General features: G+C 46.4%; 1 protein-coding gene across 2 annotated transcripts in view; it reads right to left on the bottom strand.

Annotated features, from left to right (window-relative positions):
* Window positions 1–4,454: 4,454 nt before the first annotated feature.
* NAGPA (N-acetylglucosamine-1-phosphodiester alpha-N-acetylglucosaminidase) overlaps window positions 4,455–25,203 on the bottom strand; it is a 38,510-nt gene continuing 17,761 nt past the window's right edge. For both annotated transcript variants that reach the window (XM_068128346.2, XM_068128347.2), the window contains exons 6-12: window positions 24,714–24,842; window positions 21,768–21,970; window positions 13,648–13,695; window positions 13,346–13,465; window positions 13,156–13,231; window positions 11,374–11,495; window positions 4,455–4,665 (exon numbers count right to left, since the gene is read on the bottom strand). In XM_068128346.2, coding sequence (XP_067984447.1) covers window positions 4,640–4,665; window positions 11,374–11,495; window positions 13,156–13,231; window positions 13,346–13,465; window positions 13,648–13,695; window positions 21,768–21,970; window positions 24,714–24,842 — 724 coding nt within the window. In that variant the 3' untranslated portion in view covers window positions 4,455–4,639. The remainder of the gene's footprint in view (window positions 4,666–11,373; window positions 11,496–13,155; window positions 13,232–13,345; window positions 13,466–13,647; window positions 13,696–21,767; window positions 21,971–24,713; window positions 24,843–25,203) is intronic.

Here is a 25,203-nt window from a genome sequence, read left to right as displayed (position 1 = left end):
ATGACCCTCTCAAACCACTCCATTTTTGATGAACCCACTCAGCGCACATTGCACATTGAATGGAATTCACTCCGACACCCTTCCTGCACACAGCACACGGCCACTTCCCAGTTCTTTCCACCTCACCACATGCTTTACCACTTGCCATCACCTTCGTTTTTCCGATATTCACCTTCAGACCTTTTGTCTCCATACATTCCTTCCACTTGTTCATCTTCTCCTTCAGTCCATCCATACTTTCTGCAATCAACACCAGATCATCTGCATACAACAACTCCCACGGTAAACCCTCCTTTATGTTCCGAGCCAGCACCTCCATCACAGCTACAAATAGTCATGGACTTAGTACCGACCCCTGATGCACTCCCATCTTCACCTCAAACTCACCACTGTTCCCGTCCTTCGTCCTTTCAGCTGTGCGTGCTCTTTTGTACATTGCCATCACTACTCTTATCAACAATTCCTCCACTCTTAACTTCCTCAATGCGCATGTCACTACTTCACGTGGAACCCTATCGAATGCTTTCTCCAGATCAACAAACCCAAGAAACAACTTCTTCCTCTTCTCCATGTACATCTCCTGCAACTGCCTCACAATAAAAAGCACGTCTGTCGTTCCTCTTCCGGGCATAAATCCAAACTGCATTTCGTCAATCTTCACTTTCTTCCTTATCCTCCTCTCCAACACCCTTTCCAATACCTTCATTCCATGCTCCAATAACTTTATCGCTCGATACGAGCCACAGTCCAGAGGTTCACCTTTCCCCTTGTATAGAGGGACGAGGGTACTCGATTCCCAATCCACTGGAATGTGGCCTTCTTTCACCACCAGATTGCAGATCTCTGTTATTCTCTTCACTCCCCAACTTCCTGCTGCCTTCAACATATCTCCCACAACTCCCGTCGGCCCTCCCGCTTTTCTACTCTTCATTGCTTTTATCGCTTCCTCAACTTCCTTCTGCGAGCTTCTCTGCCGGTTATCTTCATTATCTTCATTAACATTATCTTCTCCGCCGGTCCGAAAACTGGGTTACTCATCTCATGTTGCCATCCCATTCATTCTCTGCATTCAACAGTATTTCCATATATCTCTTCCATCTTCCTTTAATTACTCCCACCAGGGAGTAATGCATTCGAGTGTGTGTGTGCGTGTGTGTGTGTTTGTGAACAAGATATCTGGAAAAGTTCTGAACGGATTTGGATGAAAGTTGGTGGGATGATTGCCCTTGCGATAAGGAAGAATTGATTCGTTTTTGGTGAAGCTGAGGATATTATTCCGGATCCAGAAATTTTTTTTGGGGAATTTTTTTCTGTTTTCCTTTAAAAATCATTTTCTCTGCAATAATTGGAGCGATTGAGAGCAAATTTTCACCATCGGAGGGACTCGGTCTGTAGAATATTTTTTATGGTAATTATGATGTCACAGGTCACGTGGTTCGGCCGCCATATTGTTTTGAGTGATAAACACTAAAATCCAATTTTCTCCAAAGCGCCTGAACAGATCGAGGCCAAACTTTGCAGACAGAATCGCATACCCATGACGAACAAAAAAGTCAGAGCATGACGACACGCATCACATGGTTTCAGAGTTATGACGTTTTTAAGCACAAACATTTAAAACCTAGCTCCTCCCTCATTTGTGATCCAATCGAGGGTAAGCTTCACAGATCTGTTCAGCATATCAGTCTACTAAAATGTCCTTTTGGAATTTGCAATAGGTCACGTGGTTAGGCAGACATCGTTAATTAAACGCAAATAATAAAAACATTTATATCTCTTGAACCACTTCATTGATCGCCGTGAAACTTCATACTGTAGTAGAAGTCATGGAGTAACAAGTGTGCAAAATTTGAAGATGATTGGATGTACAGTCTGGAAGCTGGAAGTGGTTATTGCGTGAAGAAGAAGTCTTCGACTGTGGACGATGAATTATTTATCACATGTACAGACTTGCAGGCATCATTTGACACAATGTCCCGGGTTAATTTGAACCTCAAATAAAATTATAATTCCAGATTTGTCAATGGCTGAGGTATATTAACAAACGAATGAAACACATTTGGCAAAATTCGAACTTTTTTTAAAAAGATCGCATATTCACCCAGGGTTGTGAAGGGCTGAAGAAGAAGAAACCTCGCATGGGCTTCCCACTAAATAAATAATTCTGGTTCTGGCTCTGCGATTTTCAGGTTTATTACTTCCGCCAGGGAGTAATGCATTCGATCGTGTCCGTCCGTCCGTGTGTGTGTGTTCGTATGTTCATGTGTTCGTGAACAAGATATCTGGAAAAGTTCTGAACGGATTTGGATGAAAGTTGGTGGGATGATTGCCCTTGGGATAAGGAAGAATTGATTAGTTTTTGGTGAAGCTCAGGATATTATTCCGGATCCAGGAATTTTTTTGAGAAAGATTTTTTTCTGTTTTACTGCATTAAAGCTTTTATTCTTATTCTTAAATGATGTTTTTCTCCTCCAATTCCGAGATATATCAAAATAAATTATCTGACAGTAAGGGCTTACTTTCTTTTTCATTTATTGTTTTGGGGAGAGGGGATGTTAAACAAAACGTATTATTCCAACTAAACCCACGGTGGGAGTATGCGCTCTACTGAGTGGCGTTCTAGTTCCATCTGGGTCCACAACGATTTGTCCCACTTCATCCTTCAGGCAACTCACCCCCATCACATCACACCTCTTTCGCTCTCTGCTTTGCAATCCTGAATACTGCTCTGTGAGCCTCTTCCGAATCCAAGCGTTCTCCGAACATTTTCCTACATGCCTCCTGCACCTTTGCTACCTCTTTCTTTGCAGCCTTCTTGGCTGCCTTATAACTTTCATGCTCTGCCTTTTCTGCCCCCGTACCCTTCGCCTTCTGCCAATCCTTGAACTTCTTCCTCTTCTCGTCAATCTTCTTTCCAACTTCATTATCCCACCACCATGTTTCCGAGTGCCTCGGTGGTCCTTTTGTCCATCCACATACCTCATCAACGGCTCCCAACAGACTATCTTTCATTGACATCCAACCACTTTCAAGCTCAACCACATCATTCTCTACCCTACTCAGCCTCTCTTTTAATGCCTCCCTCACTGTCACCTCTTTCAACCTCCACCTTCATTCTCGGTTGGTACTTCACCCGCCGAGCTCTCCTCGCACCTTTCACCCTTATGTCGCAGACAACCAAATGGTGCTGTGAAACAGCCTCCTCCCCCGGGATCACCTTTGTGTCCCGTAGGTGCACCCTATCTCGCCTACGCACCAGCAGGTAGTCAACGGTTGTCGTCGACCCACCTGACGTGTATGTAGCAAGCTTATTATCCTCTTTCTGGAACTGAGTATTACAAATCAACAAATCAGCTCCATCAGCAAACTCCAAAATCCTTTCACCTTCTCCATTTCTCACACCATATCCGTAACCCCCATGAACTCCCTCAAAACCGTCCATACTCCTTCCCACATGTCCATTTAGGTCTCCTCCTACCACAACAACTTCCTCGTCTTTCACGTTTTCCATCAGCTTCTCTATCGCACACCAGAACTTGTCCTTCTCTTCATCGCTCTGACCAACCTGCGGAGCATATCCCGAGATGACGTTCACCAAGAGCTTTCCAATCATCATTTTCACCATCAACCTATCACACACTCTCGTCACACTCACCACACTGTCTACAAACTCCTCAGAAAACAGGACACCAACACCATGCACGCCTTCCGGGCACCCTTGCCACACAAACTTGTATTTCTGTCCCTGCCTACCCTTCACCATTCTCACACCACTTCCCTTCCATCTCGTCTCCTGCACACAACATATGTCCACTCTTCTTCTGACCAATACTTCCATCACTTCTCCTGATCTCCCCGTCATTGTCCCTCCATTCCATGTCCCAAACCTCAGAAACCGATCTCCACGTCGGGCATCAGACGTTTCGTCGTCATAAATGGAGTGATTTCCACCCTTGCTTCGATCGGGTTCCCCACCTTGAGTTTTGACGAGAGGGAGTGGGGTCACCCACGGGGTACTTCGGGCTGTACCCTGCCCATATGTAGTTGTAATTGTCATGGTTCCCTTTTTGAGGCAATGTTTTTATGGCCGGATGCCCTTCCTGACGCCAACCCTTTTAGTTGCCTCTTACGATCCGCAGGGATACGGTGTACCTATTCTAAACCGGGGTACACACCAGGGTACCAGCACATGAATAATTTACAATAACAAAAGGAAGCAAGTAGCACAACATGTTTTTGTAACTTGCTTGTCAATATTGTGCAGTATTATACCTAGCAGTGACCCACGGAACATGCCGGAAATATAAAATGTGACAAAGTCTTCAATTCCTCCCCTCTCCACCACGACTCTTCAACCTACCCCCACCACTACCACCACAACTCCTCAACCTCCCCCAACCCGCCCCCCCCCCCCCCACCCCCCCGCAAATCCCAAATAAATAGAATAAGCATGATTGCCATCAGGATCTTTATTACCATAAAATAACCACGATACACGTGGGTCTTCCCACATCAGCAACCAACTGTGCAGACATCTTTCTTCCTTGAAACTCTTGTCTGTTCCAGTTGATGCTTCGACCTTGCGATTGTGATCTTCAACCAGGTATGGGCAACAATGAGATGAGAGTCTGTCTCCACTTCAGTTGGGAGTGATTTTTGCTTTTCCTGCATAATAACATCAAATGATTTATTATATAAAACAATTTTAAAATTACTTCAGGTGGACAGTTTTCGGGTTTTATAAAAACAACATTTTACATTTTCATGGCATCATGATACCATCACCAGCATAAATGCAAAGCAAATCATATCAATGCAGTCTATCACACCCAATCAAAATGTAATCGTGGTCAATCATCATCACTTAGATGGGAAATAACAATTAATTTATTACTCAGGTAGATCCCTCATGGACATCACGATGAAGCTGTTCGCTTGCAACGAAGATTGTCACCTGTCTATCCTCTTTTATACAAGTAAAGAATGAAACGTTATCCCTTTATGGAGAAGATTCAGGCCGCAGCTTGCCTGAAATATTTATCTTACTGCTGCCCATCACCATCTCGCACTTATCCCTCGTCGAACACAACATAGGTGACAGAGTCTGCCCTCCATCACAATCACTTGCTGACCATTGACATTCGCCACCTCCCTACTTCCTTTGCAGAATGCGGTTAGTCTGTTTGTGTCCTTCCACCCTTCTCTATGTCTGACCTTTTGCCATCTGTTGTATAATATTCAAGTCACAAACCACAAAGATTTACAGGAGCTTGTTGGAGTAAAACTCAAAATATAAATAAAAAATGCAAGTAAAGATATAAAATATATATTTGTCGGGCTGACAGGAAGGCCTCGAGGTACGCCTATAAGCTACCTCGACTGGATTTGAATCCCGACCCAGCTATAAATTGTCATCTCAGTATTTCACAGGCAGATTGATCAATGTGTGTATGCCATCCCTCGGATGGATGTGAAACGGGCTTCCCAGTCTTCTGGCATTCGCAGGCGGACATTAAAGACCTCACGGTGTCTTTCGCGAAGAGTAGGCGAGCTGTCGCCGGCACCGCAAACAAATTACAAATTCCTATGCTAACCAGCAGAGGGCATTTCATCAGCGGCACAGCCATGCCCTCAGCCAATGATGCTACCCCGCAGCCCTGTGTTCCATATGAAAGAAGAAGAAGAAGAAGAAGTCTGTAGTGAAAATGTATCAAAGTTGAACCCAGGTGTGATGCTCGCTTAAGCCACTGAGAGGCGTCTATAAGACCTCGGACGTCCGCGACTTCGGGCCACTCCTGCGACATTATTCTATGACATGTAGACTCGGATGGTACGTACCCTTTCATATTCTAGGCTTGCTTGCTTTGACTAATATTATCAATCCTTCCTATATGATGCCAAGATCCTGATATATATTGCATGATTGTATTTTACAGGATGCCAGAGATCTGATTGTTATTAAACCTACCTATGGGACAAAGTTGTGGACTTGGTTGATTTTCACAACACTTAATAACAATCAGTCTACCGTCCACTCGAGGACACGAGGCGGACATGGCGGGACACAAGATGATCCAGGTGCCACAATTTGCCGCCGACCCACAAGCAACGGATTCGGCCTCGGAGCTGACGCATTGGCTATAGTCCCTGGACTAGCCAGTTCAAAGCCCAGGACGCCGATGTCACTGATGAAACAAAATTACAGGTACTGCAGACTAAAGTACACCATACTGTCTACAGGGGAATCGAGCAGTGTACGACATTCAATGCTGCGGTGACGGAGCTAAAACGGATTTACATTAAGAAGCGAAGCGTGGTCTATTCCCGGCATCTGCTCGCAAAGCGGACTCAACAGCCCACAGAGTCGCTAGACCACTGCGCACAAGAGCTGCGACGTCTGCTCGCTGAGAGTGCCCAGGAGGTATGGACACACGAGCAAGTACAGGACGACCTTGTACGTGATTATTTTGTCTCAGGAATCGGGTCTTCTACTGTTAGACAGAGGCTTCTTGAGGTTGAGGACTTGACGTTCACGGAGGCTTTACGGCTGGCTCACGTCTACACTACAGCTCGTGAACAATCTGACGCTTACGATCACACGCGCGTCACTGCGGGGATTTCTCGTCAAGCCCGACCGGAGAGGGCTACCGCCGACGACACGGAAGCCGACACGGCATCCCTGCCGGAACCCCTGGCTTCTCCCGAGGAGGACCCTGATTCCGGCTTGGCGGCAGCTGCAGCTGCGGGTCCAAAGCCCGGACGAAACGCTACGTGCTATTTCTGCGGGAATCGACAACATCCCCGGTCGGCGTGCCCGGCTCGGGAAGCGATACGTCATCTGTGTTCAACAAAAGGGCATTTTGCAAAAGTGTGCCAAAAAGCTGCGCGGGGCAAACGAACACGCGCGACAATGAATGTGCTTATCGCCGGGCCAAAGGGCCGAGCACAGAGCGGGGTGCCTCACCCGCCTTTGATGAGCGGCGTTCCTCCTCGTGGGCCCCTGGCTGCGCGCTCGACCTTGGTGAGATTCATCGGACCGCCAAAACAAATGGCAAATACGCCCGAACGCGGAGCGACTGTCCTTGGCTGGTATCCGAACGTCTCATGATGGCTATGAGACTCACCGCGCTACTCCAGCGCCATCCGAAGACTGCTCATATGAACTACAAGCTCCTGTTTTGGCACGGAAGACTGCAGATGGCTTTCAAACTACGCACATGACACGAGCACCCTCCGGAGGCTGCTCGAACAAACGGAGAACTGCAGCTGGCGTCGGATCTACACGCGAGGCGCGATCGTCTCGCTCTGATGGCTCGGCTTCTGCCGGACCGCCTGGCTTGGCTCAGGCCATCATCCCACTTATGATCGAGGGAATTTTGCACGGGCTCTAATCGGTACAGGGTCCACGGATAGTTATATCAATCATCGACTGGTGCAAAAGCACGGATGGCCGATCCTCGGGACATGCCGTCAGATCTTTATGGCCTCCCAAGGGCTTAGGCTCAACACAAAAGGGGAATGTCGATTGAAGCTTGTGATAAAGGGACGAATGTTTCCAGATGTACATCTCATGGTCTTACCTGCTCTATGTGTTGATATCTTGTTAGGACATGGCTTTCTTAAGCGACACGGCCGATTGGAAATGGAATTTGGTGGTACTGATACGCTGGCTGTTTGTGCACTCGCAGGGATGGAGATTGAGCCTCTGTCGCTGTTCCCCAATATGACCACGGACTGTACACCGGTAGCGGTAAAATCGCGGCGCTACTCACGAGCAGACGCGCAATTCATTGTGGAAGAGACAGCCCAGCTCTTAAAGGAAGGTATCATAGAACCTAGCCGGTCGCCGTGGCGAGCACAGGTCTGTCTTAGTGGTGCGAAGTGAGGCGCATCGCAAACGAATGGTAATCGACTATTCGCAGACGATTAATCTATTTACACAGCTGGACGCCTACCCCCTCCGGGGAATGGACGCCCTGGTTCGACAGGTTGCCCAGTACTCAGTCTATAGCACTCTCGATCTATGCAGTTCGTATCATCAGATCCCCATCTCCGAGGCAGACCGCATCTATACCGCGTTTGAATCAGGTCAAAGGTTATACCAGTTCACCCGACTACCTTTTGGGGTGACGAACGGGGTTTCCTGTTTTCAGAGGGCTATGGGCGACCTCATCGCTAAGGAGAACTTGACCGATGTCTTTGTATATCTGGACAATCTTACGGTTTGCGGGCATGACCAGGGGCATCATAATGCGAATCTGAAGCGCTTCTTCGAGGTCGCGCAGAGGTATCGCTTAACCATGAATGAGGCTAAATGTCGTTACTACATGCGCACGATAGATCTTCTGGGGTACACCGTGACCCACGGCTCTGTTGCTCCTGATAAGGAGCGTCTGCGACCCTTGCTCGATATGGCCCCGCCCTGCGATCGAGCTTCGCTGAAGCGTGCTCTCGGGCTGTTCGCCCATTATTCTAAGTGGGTGCAAAATTTCTCCGCCAAACTCCGCCCACTTGTGGCCTGCGCCGCGTTCCCCATGAGCCCAGCCGCCTTGGCTGCCTTTAGGGGCCTTAAGGATGACATCGCTGGCGCTGCTGTGGCGACGATCGACGAGAACAAATCTTTCGTCTTAGAAAGTGATGCCTCGGATCATGCGATAGCGGCGACTCTCTCCCAGGGGGGGCGCCCTGTGGCTTTCTTTTCGCGGACTCTCACCTCCGCTGAGTGGAGGCATTCGTCTGTCGAAAAGGAAGCGTACGCGATCGTCGAGTCGATTTGGTGATGGCGTTCGTACTTGCTCGGGCGATGCTTCCAAATCATCACGGACCACCAAAGCGTAGCGTTTATGTACGACACCTTACATGCTCAACGCATAAAGAATGAGACATTTTGAGACACTCACTGGCGGATCGAACTCGCCGACTTCTGCTACACCATCAAATATCGCCCGGGGAAGGATAACCTGGTCGCCGACGCCTTATCGAGGCCGGCAACGGGTGCGGGTCTCATAACTTTGGAGGGTCTGCGCGCTTTGCACGACACTATGTGTCATCCTGGGGTGACGCGTTTCGCTCATTTTGTGCGTCGTGGTAATCTGCCGTACTCGATTGAGGACATCCGCCGAATCTGCCGCGACTGCGCTGTATGTGCGGAACTCAAACCGCATTTTTACAACCCTCCCATGGGGACGCTGGTCAGGGCTACTAGACCGTGGGAGAGATTGGCGATGGATTTCAAAGGCCCGCTGCCGGTATCGAGTAACTCTCGTTATCTGCTCACTGTCGTTGATGAGTACTCGCGATTCCCTTTCGCTTACACGTGCGCAGGTATGACGGCTGCCACAGTCATACGGTGCCTGCAGAATTTGTTTTCTATGTTTGGGTATCCGGCCTACGTGCATACAGATCGGGGTGCGGTGTTCCTGTCCCAGGAAGTGAGGTGCTTCTTGCTCCAAAATAGTCGCTTCGAGTTACACCACTCCGTACAGACCGCAGGCGAATGGGCAGGTCGAACGCTTCAATGGGATCATATGGAGGGCCGTCATGCTAAGCCTCAGGACCCTCGGCCGGGGCCTAGATAAATGGGCTTGGTCGCTACCTGCGGCGCTGAACTCGATCAGGGCTCTACTATGTACGGCCACCAACCAGACTCCTCACGAAAGACTGTTCCACCACCCTAGAAGCTCGGGTAGTATCCGATCTTTACCCAGTTGGCTCGCTGAGCCGGGGCCGGCTTATCTCAAACGTGCGGTTCGCACGAGCAAGTACGATCCCTTAGTGGATAAGGTGCAGGTACTCCAGGCTAATCCCAAGCATGCTCGTGTGATGACGGCAGATGGACGTGAGTCCACTGTCTCCGTACGCCATCTCGCCCCTTGTGGGGTCATCGACCCTTATAGGGATATCGACGAACCGATTTACGAGTCCATGGACTCTCCCGAAGCTCCCCCTATGGAGCATCTGCCATCCCTCCCTTCGCCAGATACACCCCTGCCTGAAGGCACTGAGGTGCCCCCTACGACACCTGCCTCCAGCAGCTACTCCGATGCAGGGGACTCCGGGCTTGGGGATGTCGTACCCGGTAGTTTCCGGACCCGTGCTGGCAGGATAATTCGCCGCCCTGACCGCTATGGATGGACCGACTGACATTCCTAATCAATTAATGCTGACGCACGCTTGATTCCTGCCTAGCGGCAGTGTAGTTCTAACGGCGGGGAGAATGTAGTGAAAATGTATCAAAGTTGAACCCAGGTGTGATGCTCGCTTAAGCCACTGAGAGGCGTCTATAAGACCTCGGATGTCCGCGACTTCGGGCCACTCCTGCGACATTATTCTATGACATGTCGACTCGGATGGTACGTACCCTTTCATATTCTAGGCTTGCTTGCTTTGACTAATATTATCAATCCTTCCTATATGATGCCAAGATCCTGATATATATTGCATGATTGTATTTTACAGGATGCCAGAGATCTGATTGTTATTAAACCTACCTATGGGACAAAGTTGTGGACTTGGTTGATTTTCACAACAAAGTCCATCCCGTATTACAGAAGAAATAGCAGCTTAGAGGGAGTACCATGTGTTTGTTAGAAATCTTAAGATAGATCGTGAATGGTTCAGAAATACTTCAAACGCTTGAAACCAAATAACCACACAACTGCTGTTAATGCGTTGCGGACATCGAGAGGCCTCAATAAGAGACAAACTGGGATTCCGTTATCGTGCAAAGTGGGCAGAGTAGTGTAGCGCGGTGGGGAGAAATGGTTGCAATGTGCACGTAAGTCGATTACACCAAAATAGGTAAAAACATGAAATTTCAATAAACGCACAGAGTGTGCAATGTGCATTTGGATTCATAAATTGTCATCACCACGAGTTAACAAGTCGCGAAAAGCAATGTGAGGAAAATCTATTGCAAGGGTAAAGATTGAAGGCCAAAGAATCTCCGACATAGGTAATTCACGATCACAGACCACAACTTCTTACAGGGAGAATTAAAAAGTATCCTGAGCATCTTACTGAAAGAAAAAAATGAATGGCTTAATAATTTAAGAATAAATTAATTACTTAATAATAAATCTGCGAAATAATATCTGGACTGATGTCTTTTTTTGAAAGCCTGTGCAGATCACTCCAAAATTGATTAAAGCAGCAGGTTTCATCAAAAACATCAAATAGGAAAATTAGTGTTTGACACTAATTCAAAGCTAAAGTTATCAATTATTTTATCACTCCTTCTGCTTCGTGGGACGTTTCCCATTTTCAAGTTGACGCCATGCCTCTCCAGTCCGCTACCATCCAATTCAGAGGCCTCACAGCCGTTTCCGGTTATTCCAAGGTCTTCACCGGGATCCAGCTGCACACAAGCCTCACCGAGTGGCTGGTAATGGCAGGTCCTGTCGTCGGGGCGGCAGCCTCGCCTTGCAGCCATTACATTTCCCATAATGCTCAGCAGAAGGAAGACGGAAAGGAAGGCAGTGGCAAAAATCATAGACCTGTCGGAAGCAAAACATCGCAGCAACTGAGATCCATTCGGCTTCAGCTCAAAGTTGCGGATAAAATAATGGCAAGAAATTCCAACAATCCGATTGTAGTTCGAAGTTCCATATTCAAGAATGAAGGCACCATCAACGATTACAGCTTCCTGATTAGCAAGCCTCAGGTCAAATATTTTGACCACTCTTCGGTTTGTGTTGAATTATTTTTACTTGTTTTTTTAATTTTATTTCTTTTTCAAAATATAGGTTCATAAAGAGCAAGACAGTAGTGAGGGCAGTGAGGAAAAACATGGATGCAACAAAGAGATGAGCGAACAGGAGGAGGGAGGGGGAGCAGACATAGGAAATTGTTAGGAAAAGGGGAGGATTCATGAGAAAAAAAGATCTTGAGTTGGGAAACAGGATGACCTGTGGTCTTTATCCAGGATTGTGCACTTGGTGGTAAGTACCATTTAATGGGCGAAGAGGGAGGGGGGAGGCATCACATGACTGCAATATGCAGATGGTGAGACCTAACATTGCTCTCATGATCTTAAAGACCACTCAGTGATCAAATCAAAGTTGAGCTTTGCCTTTCTGGCAGCAAAACGAGTTGGTGGTGCCTTCATTTTTAATGCGAAAAGTATTTCCCCACAATGCAATGCTAACACACACACACACACACACACACACACACACACACACACACACACACACACACACACACACACACACACACAAACTTAACAGCCACTGAGCTTGGGGGGGAAATGCCGTCAACCTTCACTTTCCGGGATACTCTGGATACCAGTGACGTCATAACAATGGCGCCGCTTTTCTCACCGTACTCAGCAGAGCATTTCCTCAAGAGGAATTTCCTCCTCCCCATGGATGCCAACCGATGGGGGTTGTCCATGCTTTATCCTATTCAAGCAAGGTAGCAGCACGTACCATTTTAAAAGGCTTTGATGTGACTTAAACCGGTTCAAACCGGATGGGTGTTTTTTAGGAGACGCCATCTCTTTACTGGATTGCCATTGGCTCCCTACGAGAGCTCATCCACCCTTTTCCAGGTGCTGTTTTTGGTCCTGGCAGGGTCCCAAAGTCGCCCTCCCCACTAATGAAGCCAGTGAGGGGTGTCGGTTTAGTCACCGATAACCTGACCAAGCGGCAGGAAGCACTGGCTTACATGTTACCAGTGGCAGTCTCCAAAGACTGACCTGACTGAATATGAATGAATGATCGTTTTAAGGCCATTTTCCCCACCAGAGCGGGGGTTAGCCTTGCGGGCCCCATGACAATCATGGTTCCCTGTTTGAGGCAATGTTTTTATGGCCGGATGCCATTCCTGGCGCCAACCCTTAGTCGCCTCTTACGATGCGCAGGGATACGGTGTACCTATTCTAAACCGGGGTACACACCGGGATCATTCATCCCAGCAAGCCGGTACTCAATTTGCCGACCTCGGAAGGATGACAGGCTGAGTCAACCCCCCTGGTGATAATTCAGCGATCGACCGGGATTCGAACGCAGGATCCTCGGATCCCAATCCGGCACCCTCACCGCTAAGCCAACACCCGACTGAAGACTTGAAATAAGAAGGAAGGACTGTCAAATGTTAATGCATTCTGTCCATACACCGGGATGAAAAAGACCGTAAATTTGTCTTCAAACTCACCACGCAAACTGCTCAGTCGCTATTCGCTTCTGCTGTTCCTCAGCCAACCAGGACGTAAAGCAATTCAGCATAGGCTCTGCGAGAAGGAACCAATGTTTGCGAAAACAGCGTTTAAAGAGCAAAAATAAACGATCAAACAATTAAAACAGAAAAAAAAATGCCACAGTTGTTGACAGAGAAGAGGAGGTACCTTGAGGAACATTCCGATCGGTCGATGATGAACAGGACCCCGTCATGCGATCGCAAGAACACGATTGGCTGCAGTTGCAGACGTTAACACAAGACCGGCCGTATCGACCTGGGTAGCAGGCTGGCACGGAAACAGAGCGGAGTAAACGGGTGCGGAGGCACAGCAAGTCCGGATTGCAACGGAAAGGCCGGATTCCATAAAGAACATAATGGCTTTGCAAGTCGGTTTCCATTTTTGGCCACTGGACTTGTCATTCATCCTTTGGTATATTGATATTGCACAAGAATGAGTATTGTTATTACCTTGTGAGCAAATGATACCCATCCAGCCTGGATCGCATTCACAGCCAGCTGCAAGGACATAGAATATAAAATCACCATCTCACAAATCACACCATTGATATCTGACTATGGTTAAAGTGCCAAAATCTAGGCTCTCTGCTCACCTTCACTCCTTCATTCCTCTTTTCTCCCGCCTCTGGAACAAACTCCCTCACTCTCTTCAATCCCACTCCTCCCTCCAGGTCTTTAAAACAGCTGTTCGCCACCACCTCTTATCCTCCCCCATCCAAAACCTTGATCTTTTCTACCCACGTTAATTCACCCCAGATACACTTTTTTGAAATTCCAACTTCTCTCCTGGAAGTCCTGGCAGTGTCCATATGTTTTATACCTCTCCCACCTCCCCCCAAGCCCTCCCCCTCCCACAGTTCTCTCGATGTCCCTGCTCTCAAATATTGTGCTTGTGTCCTTCCCCCTCTCTCCCCATCTTGTCTACCGCTCCCCTTATTTTGTGTTTTATGTGTCGGTTTGACTTTTTGTGTGATTAATGTTAGCTCTTTCACGAGCCTCGATCTTAAAGGAAAAAAAAAAGTGCTCTTCTTATTCGTTCAATGCAGCACAAGGTTGTGGGGTAGCATCATTGGCTGAGGGTGTTGCTGTGCCGCTGATGCAATGCCCTCTGCTGGCCAGCGCAGGAATTTTTCAAATTGCCCATGGGCCGGCAATAGCTCGCCCTACTCTTCACGAAGGACACAGTGGAATATTAATCATCCACCAATGAATGCCCAGTCTGACATCCATCCGAGGAATGGCACAAACATTCACGAAACTGCCAGTTTATAGCTGGGTCAGGATTCGAACCAAGGCTAGACGGCGTAGAGGTGTGTGTGCGTACATCTAGACCATGTGTGTGCGTACATCTAGACCATCCTGTCAGCCCTTTAAAAGTGGCGAAGAACTGGCTGTATAGATTGTATTGGTTGTTGGTCGAATCCACAAGTGTATTATGAACTGGTATATGACAAGCCCTCCGAGCTCGTCTCAGCTTACCTGTGCTGCGGCACCTCAACAATAATACATCATGAGTCCATCTGCAATCTCATTTGCTTCCTTTTTGCAAAAGAAACCCTTTTTTTGACCGATTATACTTTCATGTACCTCACATCAGACTTATCAGATGTTGACCAATTGGAAGATTTCTGCTGAAGTTTTTCCCTTGTATCATCTAATATCTTGATGTTTTCCTTTTCCCTGCTCATTAAAAGTTATTGCGATACATTTGGGCTGTTTAGGAATCGCCTCCATTGAATAAAATTCAAAATGTTTTATTGTTGCCTTTTTGAACTCATTATTATTATTATCTATCTATAATTCCATTAATCTCTGTGTGTATGTGTGTTTGTATGTGTGTATGTGTGTATGTGTGTATGTTTGTCTGTGACCGCTGTTTCTCGACAACTACCGGTCCGATATACTTTAAACTTGCCAGGTATATTGCTGGGGACCCGAGGATGTGCCTTTTCAAGGTTTGAAATTAATCGGACAAGTACTTACCGAGCTATGGCGATTTAGCCGTTCGCCGTTCGCTTTGGCGTTGCGAATGGACCAAACCATTGCATGTAAATAGAGGGGGGGGGTTCTGTGGTCGTTGCGAATGGACCAAACCATTCATGTAAATAGAGGGGGGGGGTTCTGTGGTCGTTACTGCCACGTGGTTTCAAAGTTTTTTTTTGTTGTTGTTGTTTGCACGCATGTTTTTTTGCACCCACGTACGGGCACGCCCTAGGATGTTTACACACACACACCCCTACACAAATTTTTTTTTTTTTTTTTTTTGGCAAGGAACGGGCACGTCCTAGCTTATATATAGTACGGGCATGCCCTAGTTATTATTTAAATAACGACAATTAAGGAATTAATTTGAAGGTTTTATTTATTTCTCCCTTTGTTTTTATTCAATTCCTACTCGCATGTCTGAACTTGTGCACGGTATACCTACTACATTACCTAGCATGGGTACTGAGCCGTGCAGTAAGCATCCTGAGCCGTGCAGTAAGCATCCTGAGCCGTGCAGTAAGCATCATGAGCCGTGCAGTAAGTATCATGATCCGTGCAGTAAGCATCATGAGCCGTGCAGTAAGCAGCATGAGCCGTGCAGTAAGCATCATGAGCCGTGCAGTAAGCAGCATGAGCCGTGCAGTAAGCATCATGAGCCGTGCAGTAAGCATCATGATCCGTGCAGTAAGCATCATGAGCCGTGCAGTAAGAATCATGAGCCGTGCTGTAAGCATCATGAGCCGTGCAGTAAGCATCATGAGCTGTGCAGTAAGTATCATGAGCTCGCTCTCATTTGGGAAACCCAACCAGGTATGCCTGTTTGGCATTTGCATCTGATGCCAAGTACAGTCACGTGAAAAAGTAAGTACACCCCATGTAAAGTTTTGACTTTTTCAACATATTTCAACATACAGCTATTTGATCTTCATTTCAACAATATTGATAGATAAAGGTGATATAATACAACAAATATCATGAAACATTTACATTTTGTAGTCCATTGTATAATTTAAATAAACAATAATGCAAATTTCGCATGTGGAAAAAGTAAGTACACCCTTGGCTCTAATGGGTGGTATTGCCCCCTTTGGCAGGAACAACCTCAAGTAGGCGTTTCTTATAATAGTCCGGCAGCTAAGCTAAATATAGCATAACAATTGTGCATTTTGTGAGGAAAGCACCAAATTTGGCACACGAGTAGACTATCATATTATGAAAAGATCTGGATATTGGGCCATCTCAGATTCAGAGATTTGATTTTTCCAAGATTTGCAGATTTTGCAGATTTGCAAGCTGAGATTGCAACGCCAGGGACGGCCGACTCCTTCCTGCGAGCTGCCCACATCACCCGCACAAGAAGAGCTCATCAAATCACTACAGCGGCACTGCACATCCTGCAACACCGTGCGTATGAACGCCACTGTATGACATATGCTGATGCAGAAGACCTGCCTGAGTTCGAAGACTGGTGTCACCAGAGAGGAGAAGACATTCCCAACTTTCAGTACTGGGCAACTGTGCTGGAACTAGAGATGTTGGTACTGGTCTACGTGCGTTCTTTGCGGCAGGCTTCATTCACGATGTACCTTGATGCCCTGACGGAACTGGTCCCATGGTTCCATGCCTCAGACCACACACACTATGCCAGGTGGGTCCCTGTTCACCTGAGGGACATGGTTGCACTCCCAATGAAGCACCCAGATGTAGCCAGAGAATTCAGGGCTGGCAACTTCACTGTACAGAAGACGGAGAAGGTGTTCTCTTCGATCCCAATCTAATCGAAATCTTGCAAAAATCAAATCTCTGAATCTGAGATGGCCCAATATCCAGATCTTTTCATAATATGATAGTCTACTAGTGTGCCATATTTGGTGCTTTCCTCACAAAATGCACAATTGTTATGCTAAGTTGCCCCACTATAACTGTCTACCAGTCTCTGACATCGACTGGGAGAAATTTTTGCCCACTCCTCCGTGCAGAATTCTTTCAGCTGTGCGATGTTTGAGGGGTTTCTTGCATGCACAGCTCGTTTCAAATCCCCCCACAACATCTCGATGGGATTTACATCTGGGCTTTGACTTGACCATTCCGGAACCCTCCATTTCTTTCTTTTCAGCCATTCCTTGGTGGATTTACTGGTATGTTTAGGGTCATTGTCATGTTGCAAGGTCCACCGTCGATTGAGCTTCAACTCTCCGACAGATAGCCTCACATTATCCTCAAGCACCCTCTGGTACAATGAAGAATTCATAGTGGATTCTATGATGGTGAGCTGCCCAGGCCCTGATGCAGCAAAGCTGCCCCAAACAATAATATTTCCACCACCATGCTTTACAGTTGGTATCAGGTTCTTGTGGTCAAATGCTGTCTTTGGTTTTCGCCAAACATGTCTTCTGGTACTGTGGCCAAATAGCTCTACTTTTGACTCATCTGTCCAGAGCACATTGTTCCAGAAGTGCTGGTCTTTGCCTAGGTGTTCATTGGCAAACTTTAGTCTTGCCCTGATTTTCTTTCTGGACAGCAAAGGTTTCCTCCTGGCGCACCTCCCATGTAGATCAAATTTGTGCAGCCTCTTTCTAATGGTAGACTCGTGCACTTTGACATCAACAGTGGCAAGAGCTACCTGTTGGTCCCGTGATGACATTCTGGGGTTCTTAGAGACTTCTTTCAGCATCTTGCGGTCTGCTCTCGGCCTGAACTTGCTGGGGCGGCCTGGCCTGAATAAGTTGGCAGTTGTTTGGAATCTTCTCCACTTGTAGATGATCTTCCGGACAGTCGAATGATTGATTTGAAATTGTTTGGAGATCTTTTTAAATCCCTTCCCAGACTCATAGGCATCTATAACCTTCTTTCTCAAGGCCTCAGAGAGCTCTTTTGATCTAGGCATGGTGACGCCGCACATTTCAACAACAAAGAGCAAACCAAACTAAATGTCTGAGGTTTAAACAAGACAGGTTCCTCCAAGATCCTCTCTCTAACGATGTTCTAATCATTTGCACCTGAGCTGGTGCACCTGATTCTAATTTTAGGTATTTGAAGTAGTGATAAATGTAGGGGTGTACTTACTTTTTCCACATGCGAAATTTGCATTTAGGTTTATATAAATTATACAATGGACTACAAAATGTAAATGTTTCATGATATTTGTTATATATCACCTTTATCTGTCAATATTGTTGAAATGAAGATCAAATAGCTGTATGTTGAAATATGTTGAAAAAGTGAAAACTTTACATGGGGTGTACTTACTTTTTCATGTGACTGTATAAGAACATGATGCTGGGATCTTAGGTTCAAATACCATATGTCGTATTTGTTTGTCTAGTTTCTCCTCATGTCTTTCTAACTCATGTAAAGGTACATTAGTGACACAATACAGTATCCTTGTTTTAAATGTAATACCATACTGTACAGGTACGAACTCTTGCATGAACCTTAGACACAAGGAGAATGAACCTCTTCGGATAACCATTACACAAAGCCATTAAAACTTTCTGAACAACACATTGGCATTTGGCAAGCCAATGGGCACAGGCCGGGAAATGTAGTGTACGATCACATCAGTGTTTGTCACGAGTTGAGCATTTGTGTTACGTACCGCATGGAGACAATAGATGTGTTTGTGGTAGCTTAGTAAGGACAAGGATAGAGTTATCCATCCAGGATCTGACCATGCAGTAAATTACGTTGCTATAGCATCTATTATTAACAAAAATCAGTGAGATTATAAAGGTGGTCAAGGACTTGGTAATGGCAAATGGATCTCCGATAATATTTGATCCATTTTGTGATATGAAAAAAGTAGAGAAAATGCTAGAAAACAGATCACAGTGGCCTTTAACAATGTTAAGGCAGGTTAGCTCTTCGGAGAGGGTATCCGAGGCCGGTAATGATAACACTGACTGCTCCTATATCTTCATTGGCCTTTCTTCAAAACACCATGACCATTACCTAAATTCACCAATGGAAAGCCTTCATGAAGTAAAAACATTAAACTAGTAAAGCAAGCAGGAAGCTTAATGAGTAGCCAATATGACTGCAATTGGTTATGTACATGTCTGCTTGCTTTTGAGGGTTCGTTTCAAAGAGTCTTTGTGTCCGAAGCAAAAATAAATCATTGGTGTGGAAAGTGAAAGTTTCCGCACACACGTCATAATGATTTATAATGGCACAAACGAGCATGGCGGATCTTCATCAAAATCAACTCACTTCGTCCTCGTCACATACCCAACCTGTCCCCCAAGTTTTGTCCAAATCCATCCACAACTTTTTGAGATATCCCGCTCCCAAACAGATAAACAGGGGTGAAACGAGAACGTCACGTGGTAGAGAGCATACCCCCGCCAGGCTGAACAGTTTCCGTTTTGTATCCCACTGATGGGCCGGATCTGCATCCGGGCCTGAACCAACATCTAATCGGCCTGTTCTTGTCACCTTTTCCAACCTGTCCACCAAGTTTAATCTTAATCCGTCCACAACCTTTTGGGATATCCTGCTCACAGACAGACAAATAGACAAACAGACAGACTGTGGTGAAAAATAACCTCCGTCCACCTTATCCGGGCTTTGTTTATTTGTACACAACATCGACTTTGATTGCAAGTTTTATAAAATTTTAAAAGTCCGCACATTATACAGTATCCAGAAACCGTTTAGATTCAAATACATGGCATCTCACAATAGACAACTGCATCTCCTTCCTTTCATTCTTCCAACGCAAAATTGAAAACATCTACAACAGCTTGACCACCACCGCACCCGCTCCCCCTCAAACCACCTGCCCCCCCTTATCCTGCCATCCCCTGTCTCAATTCTCCCCAGTCTCCCCTACTGACCTCTCTGAACTCCTCATCGGAATGAAAACTGCCACCTGCACTCTTGACCCCATCCCCTCCAGCTTTGTCAAGGCCTCCCTTCCTGCTCTCTCTCCACTTATCATTGCAACAATAAACTCCTCCCTGTCTACAGGCATCGTCCCACCATCCCTCAAAATTGCTGCTGTTACCCCCATTCTGAAAAAACCTGGACTAAACCCCGACACCCTAAATAACTTCAGACCCATCTCCAACCTACCCTTTCTGTCAAAGGTTTTGGAACGTGCTGTATCCACTCAACTCAAACATCACCTCTCTGCAAATAACCTGAATGAAACATTCCAATCCGGATTCCGCTCCAACCACAGTACTGAAACTGCTCTCCTCAAAATCACCAACGACCTTCTCCTCTCCTCTGACGCTGGCAACCTCAACATTCTCATCCTCCTCGACCTCAGCGCCGCCTTTGACACCATCGATCACACCATCCTCCTCACCCGACTTGAAACCACCTTTAACATTACCGGCACTGCCCTCTCTTGGATTAAATCATACCTCTCTGACAGACGTCAGTTCATCTCCATCAATAACTGCAAATCCCCCACTGCTCCCCTCCCCCAAGGTGTCCCCCAAGGTTCAGTTCTTGGCCCCCTCCTCTTCATCCTTTACCTGTCCCCCCTCGGTCACTTAATCCGCCGTCATGGTCTCCAATTCCACTGCTTCGCCGATGACATCCAGCTTTTCATCTCCACCAAGTCCATCTCCACCACCACCCACTCTATCCTGACAAACTGCATCACTGAAATAAAATCCTGGCTTCAAATCAACTTCCTCAAACTTAACTGTGATAAATCTGAAATAATCATCATTGGCCCAAAAACGCTCACCAAGTCCACCCATAACTTTGCCCTCAACATCGACGGTTTCCCAGTATCCACCTCCCCTCACATCCGGAATCTTGGCATCATCTTTGACCAAACCCTCTCCTTCGACAAATACACTAAACAGATCACAAAGACAGCCTTCTTTCACCTGAAAAACATCGCCCGTCTCCGTCCATCCCTCTCCTCCGTGGCTGCAGAAACCCTCATCCACGACTTCATCACTTCCCGTCTGGACTACTGCAATAGCCTCCTTTATGGTTCACCCTCAACAATCACCAATAAACTCCAATACATTCAGAACTCCGCTGCCCGTCTACTCACCCATTCCCGGACCCGTGACCACATCACCCCCGTCCTTTACAAGCTTCACTGGCTCCCCATCTCCCAGAGAATCCAGTACAAAATCCTCCTCTTGACCTACAAAGCCCTCCATAACCTGGCCCCATCCTACCTGGCTGACCTCCTCTCCAGACACACTCCCACCCGCAACCTCCGCTCTGCTGGTACCAACCTCCTGACCCCCCCCCATCCGGACCAAATTTAGATCCTGGGGGGACAGGGCCTTCTCCATCGCTGCTCCCACCCTCTGGAACTCGCTACCTCACACCATCAGAGACTCGTCCTCACTCACCACATTCAAAACATCACTCAAGACCCACCTGTTCAACACTGCATTCAACATTTAACCCACAGCATCTAACCCCTGCCTATCTCCTCTCCTTCTCCCTCCTTTGTGCTTTGAATATTTCCCTATTGATTCTTCTTCTTTTTTTGCAATTGTCTTTATGTTTTGCTATGCATTATGTTTTGCACTCTGTCAAAGCGTCTTTGGGCTTCCTGAAAAGCGCTATATAAAATAAATGCATTATTATTATTATTATCTCACCTGCAGTACACACACCATGCCCGCTACAGTGAGCAGGGCACAATGGGGTGTTGCAGTCGACACCTGCCCAATCGCCATCACAACGGCAGACACCATCGACACAGTGGCCATGAAGACAGGGTGGTTGGCAAACTAACTCTGGAGCACGGACGCACAGAACGGAGGATACAGGCCGCTCACATCGCCACATGTACTCATAAGGACTGGGTAGGGAGTGGTGGGACGATACAAATTTGAAATCAATGGATACACAAATGAACTCAGATTGGATATTATGAATCAGCCCAAAATACAGAGCGCTACACTCAGGAAAGTCTGAACAGAACATTACAAACAACTCACAAAGTAAATAAACATTAAATTGCCAACATTATTTATTTTTGGAGTAGAACCCCATGTGTTGTATTTTTTTGAAAAATAAATAAATAATGGATTACCTTCACAATACGATGTCCACAATAACCCCTTCAAGCCATCTGGATATACCAGATACCTGTCTGCAACCACCTGTTTGTTTGTCTGTGCAGTATACAGTCCACCTAATGGTGACAACTGTCGATACACCTCCATATCTATTTCCTTAGCAGCACAGACTGAAGGTCTGTGAATGGGACATTAGAGCACCCCTTTCGTCCGCTAGCTCGCAGGAGGACCTTGGGCAAGGCCGAGCACCTGCATGCCTCGCTTGCCAGAGTTACGGTGAAGACGTCGGCAGCAGGACGTTGGATGTTCCCTCCGGTAGATGAACTTCTTAGTCAATGGCGGAGATACTTGCTGGCACGCGGAATAACTTTTTGAAGTCAACGGGTGGCAGCAACTCGGCCACTAATGTGGCTACTGCGGGGCAGCTCCTGGACTCCCCAGTCGTCACACTTTAGTGTACGACTGGATCTGGAGAACAGGATCCCAGAGAGAGTAACTGCTGGTGGCACAACAGCAGCTGTTTTTTAGTACTATGCAAGGCATGGAGGTGAAGAAGACTTCCTTCAATATGGATCAACTTGTATCCATCCTTTCCAACTCTGTTCTTCATCTGCACCGATTTCAACTGTCACCATGCCAGTTGGCTGGGTGTTAACTCCACAACAACTAGATATGGCATTGCAGCAAAGGCCTTCTGCGACTCTGTGGATCTGACAATCCGTAAACTTCCCAACCTGGATTTCTGCAATTGGTACGTCCTCGCTCCTGGAGCTAGTCAAATCTCTCATGATCATTTTTGACCCCTCTTGGCCCTTCTGACCACTTTCTTAACAAAGTTCACATTTCTCTGACCATTGTTAACGGAATAACCTCAATGACGCAGAATATGGCTGTTCACACGGGCTAACTCACAAGGATTGCAATCTGCCCTCTCAGAAAGGATTGGACTACCATCTCTGTAGCACTTGATATCAATACCACCTGCGGATACTTTCACAAAAACTTGCTTTCTCTCATGTACCGGTTTTCCCACCCCTGCATGCGGCTATCCTATCCATCCTATCGGCCGTGGTACGCTGAATCCTGTGGAGACACTGTGACGGTTAAGTAGGCTGCTTTCAAAACATGGAAAGCTAACCCAACCGAGGGCAACTTTAGTTACCTCCGCCACCGAAGGTGGACAGAAGTTATGTTTTCACCCCTGTCTGTTTGTCTGTCTGTCTGTTAACAAGACATTTCAAAAAGTTGTGGACGGATTTGGACGAAATTTGGCGAAGAGGTTGTGTATGTGACAAGGACGAAATGATGGGATTTTGGTGAAGATCCACACCCGGATCCGGCTAGTAGAATTTTATAAGTGATTCTTCACCATTGAGTAGCAGGGCTAAAACCGAAACATAGCACAATATCTCAAAAATATATGGATGGATTTGTACGAAACTTGGTGGACAAGTTGGTTAGGTGACAATAACAATTTGATTATATTTTAGTTTAGGTCCGAATCCAGATCCGGCATATCAGTGGGATACAAAACAAACTGCACAGCCTGGCGGAGATATGCGCTCTACCGAGTGCCGTTCTAACTTCATTCTGTAGGGCTCACGCCAAGTGTGTGTCCATCCTGAGGCTTGGCAGAAAACACATCTTCCAAATATCAAGGCTGAAGTCTCCAACCAGTGTCCTTCCTCCATGTCATCATGTCCCAGGTACAGGACTCCTCCAAAAACAAACCCTGCATAATATATACACATGATCATCACAGAATGAACTAGAACGGCACTCGGTAGAGAGCAAACCTCCACCAGGCTGAACATTTTACGTTTTGTATCCACCGATAGGCCGGATCTGGATGCGGACCTGAACCAAAATCGAATCGGCTTGTTCTCGTCACCTAACCAACTCATCCACCTAGTTTAGTCATAACCTGACAACATTTTGAAATATCATATTATATATCGTTTTTTCGGACCCATCTCTCAATGGTGAAGAATCACTTTTTAAAAATTTTAAATTCTCATATCTGGATCTGGATCTTCACCAAAATCAAATCAATTCTTCCTTGTCACACACCTGACTTGTCCACCAAATTTCGTCCAAATCTGTCCACAACGTTTTTAGATATCCTATTCACAGACAGACAGACAGACAGGGGAGAAAACAAGAAAACATAGCCTTTTGTCTATTTTTGTAATATTTCCTTTTTTTAAACTATTCTTTTCCAATAGTATTTTTTCATGAGCTTTGATCATCACAAAATATGCCAAACAGACACAATTTAGCTTTATTACCATATTTGCTTTGTTTGGGAGAAGGGTCCATCCTGTGATTCAGGCACGGGGAGGGACGACGTTATATCAAATGGCAACACACTAAGGCTCGTTATGCAATCAATAAAATCGTGTCCCATGCCTTTGGGTAAGATCGTGTCTACAAAGTATTGAAGGTTAACTATACCAGGTGTCACACTCAAAAATAGCACATTGAAGGTTAAATACATGCATGTATATTATGACAATAACCTACCAGGTATCTGATGGGTAGCTCACAAGGGTGCCATTAACGACAACGGTTGCTGAGCCGCCACCATCGAGGTTGATGGCGTTGATTACTCCTCGCCTTACAAGAAACTCAGCCAACTCCCACAGATTCATCCTGAATGGAAAAAAGAGAAAAAGGGTTTGGTTTATACTTTGTCCAGCTGGTAACGTAAGTAAATCGATGTACATTTGACACAACCCAATCACTTAACACAACGAGAAAGTTCATAGAACACGAGTGTTTGCAGTGATCAAGTATATGCAGTCGGACCCAGACATTCGCGGGGGATATGTTCCTGGATGCCGCGAATGTGGGGACATTGTTTGGGGCGGGGAATTTTTTTTTTTCACTACATGGTTTAGGCTCGTGGAAGAGCTATGACACAGAAGAAGTCAGGACACAACATGACAAAGGGAACAGCAGGAGAAAGGTGACACTCCAACAACAAGGCGGGGGAAAAATAGATGGAGACGGA

This window comes from Myxine glutinosa, chromosome 9, assembly GCF_964187855.1.
Source record: "Myxine glutinosa chromosome 9, kmMyxGlut1.1, whole genome shotgun sequence".
In the NCBI taxonomy this organism is placed as follows: Eukaryota; Metazoa; Chordata; class Myxini; order Myxiniformes; family Myxinidae; genus Myxine; species Myxine glutinosa.
The sequence above is the reverse complement of the archived record's forward strand: the minus strand, read 5'-3'. Positions and strand labels throughout refer to the sequence as shown.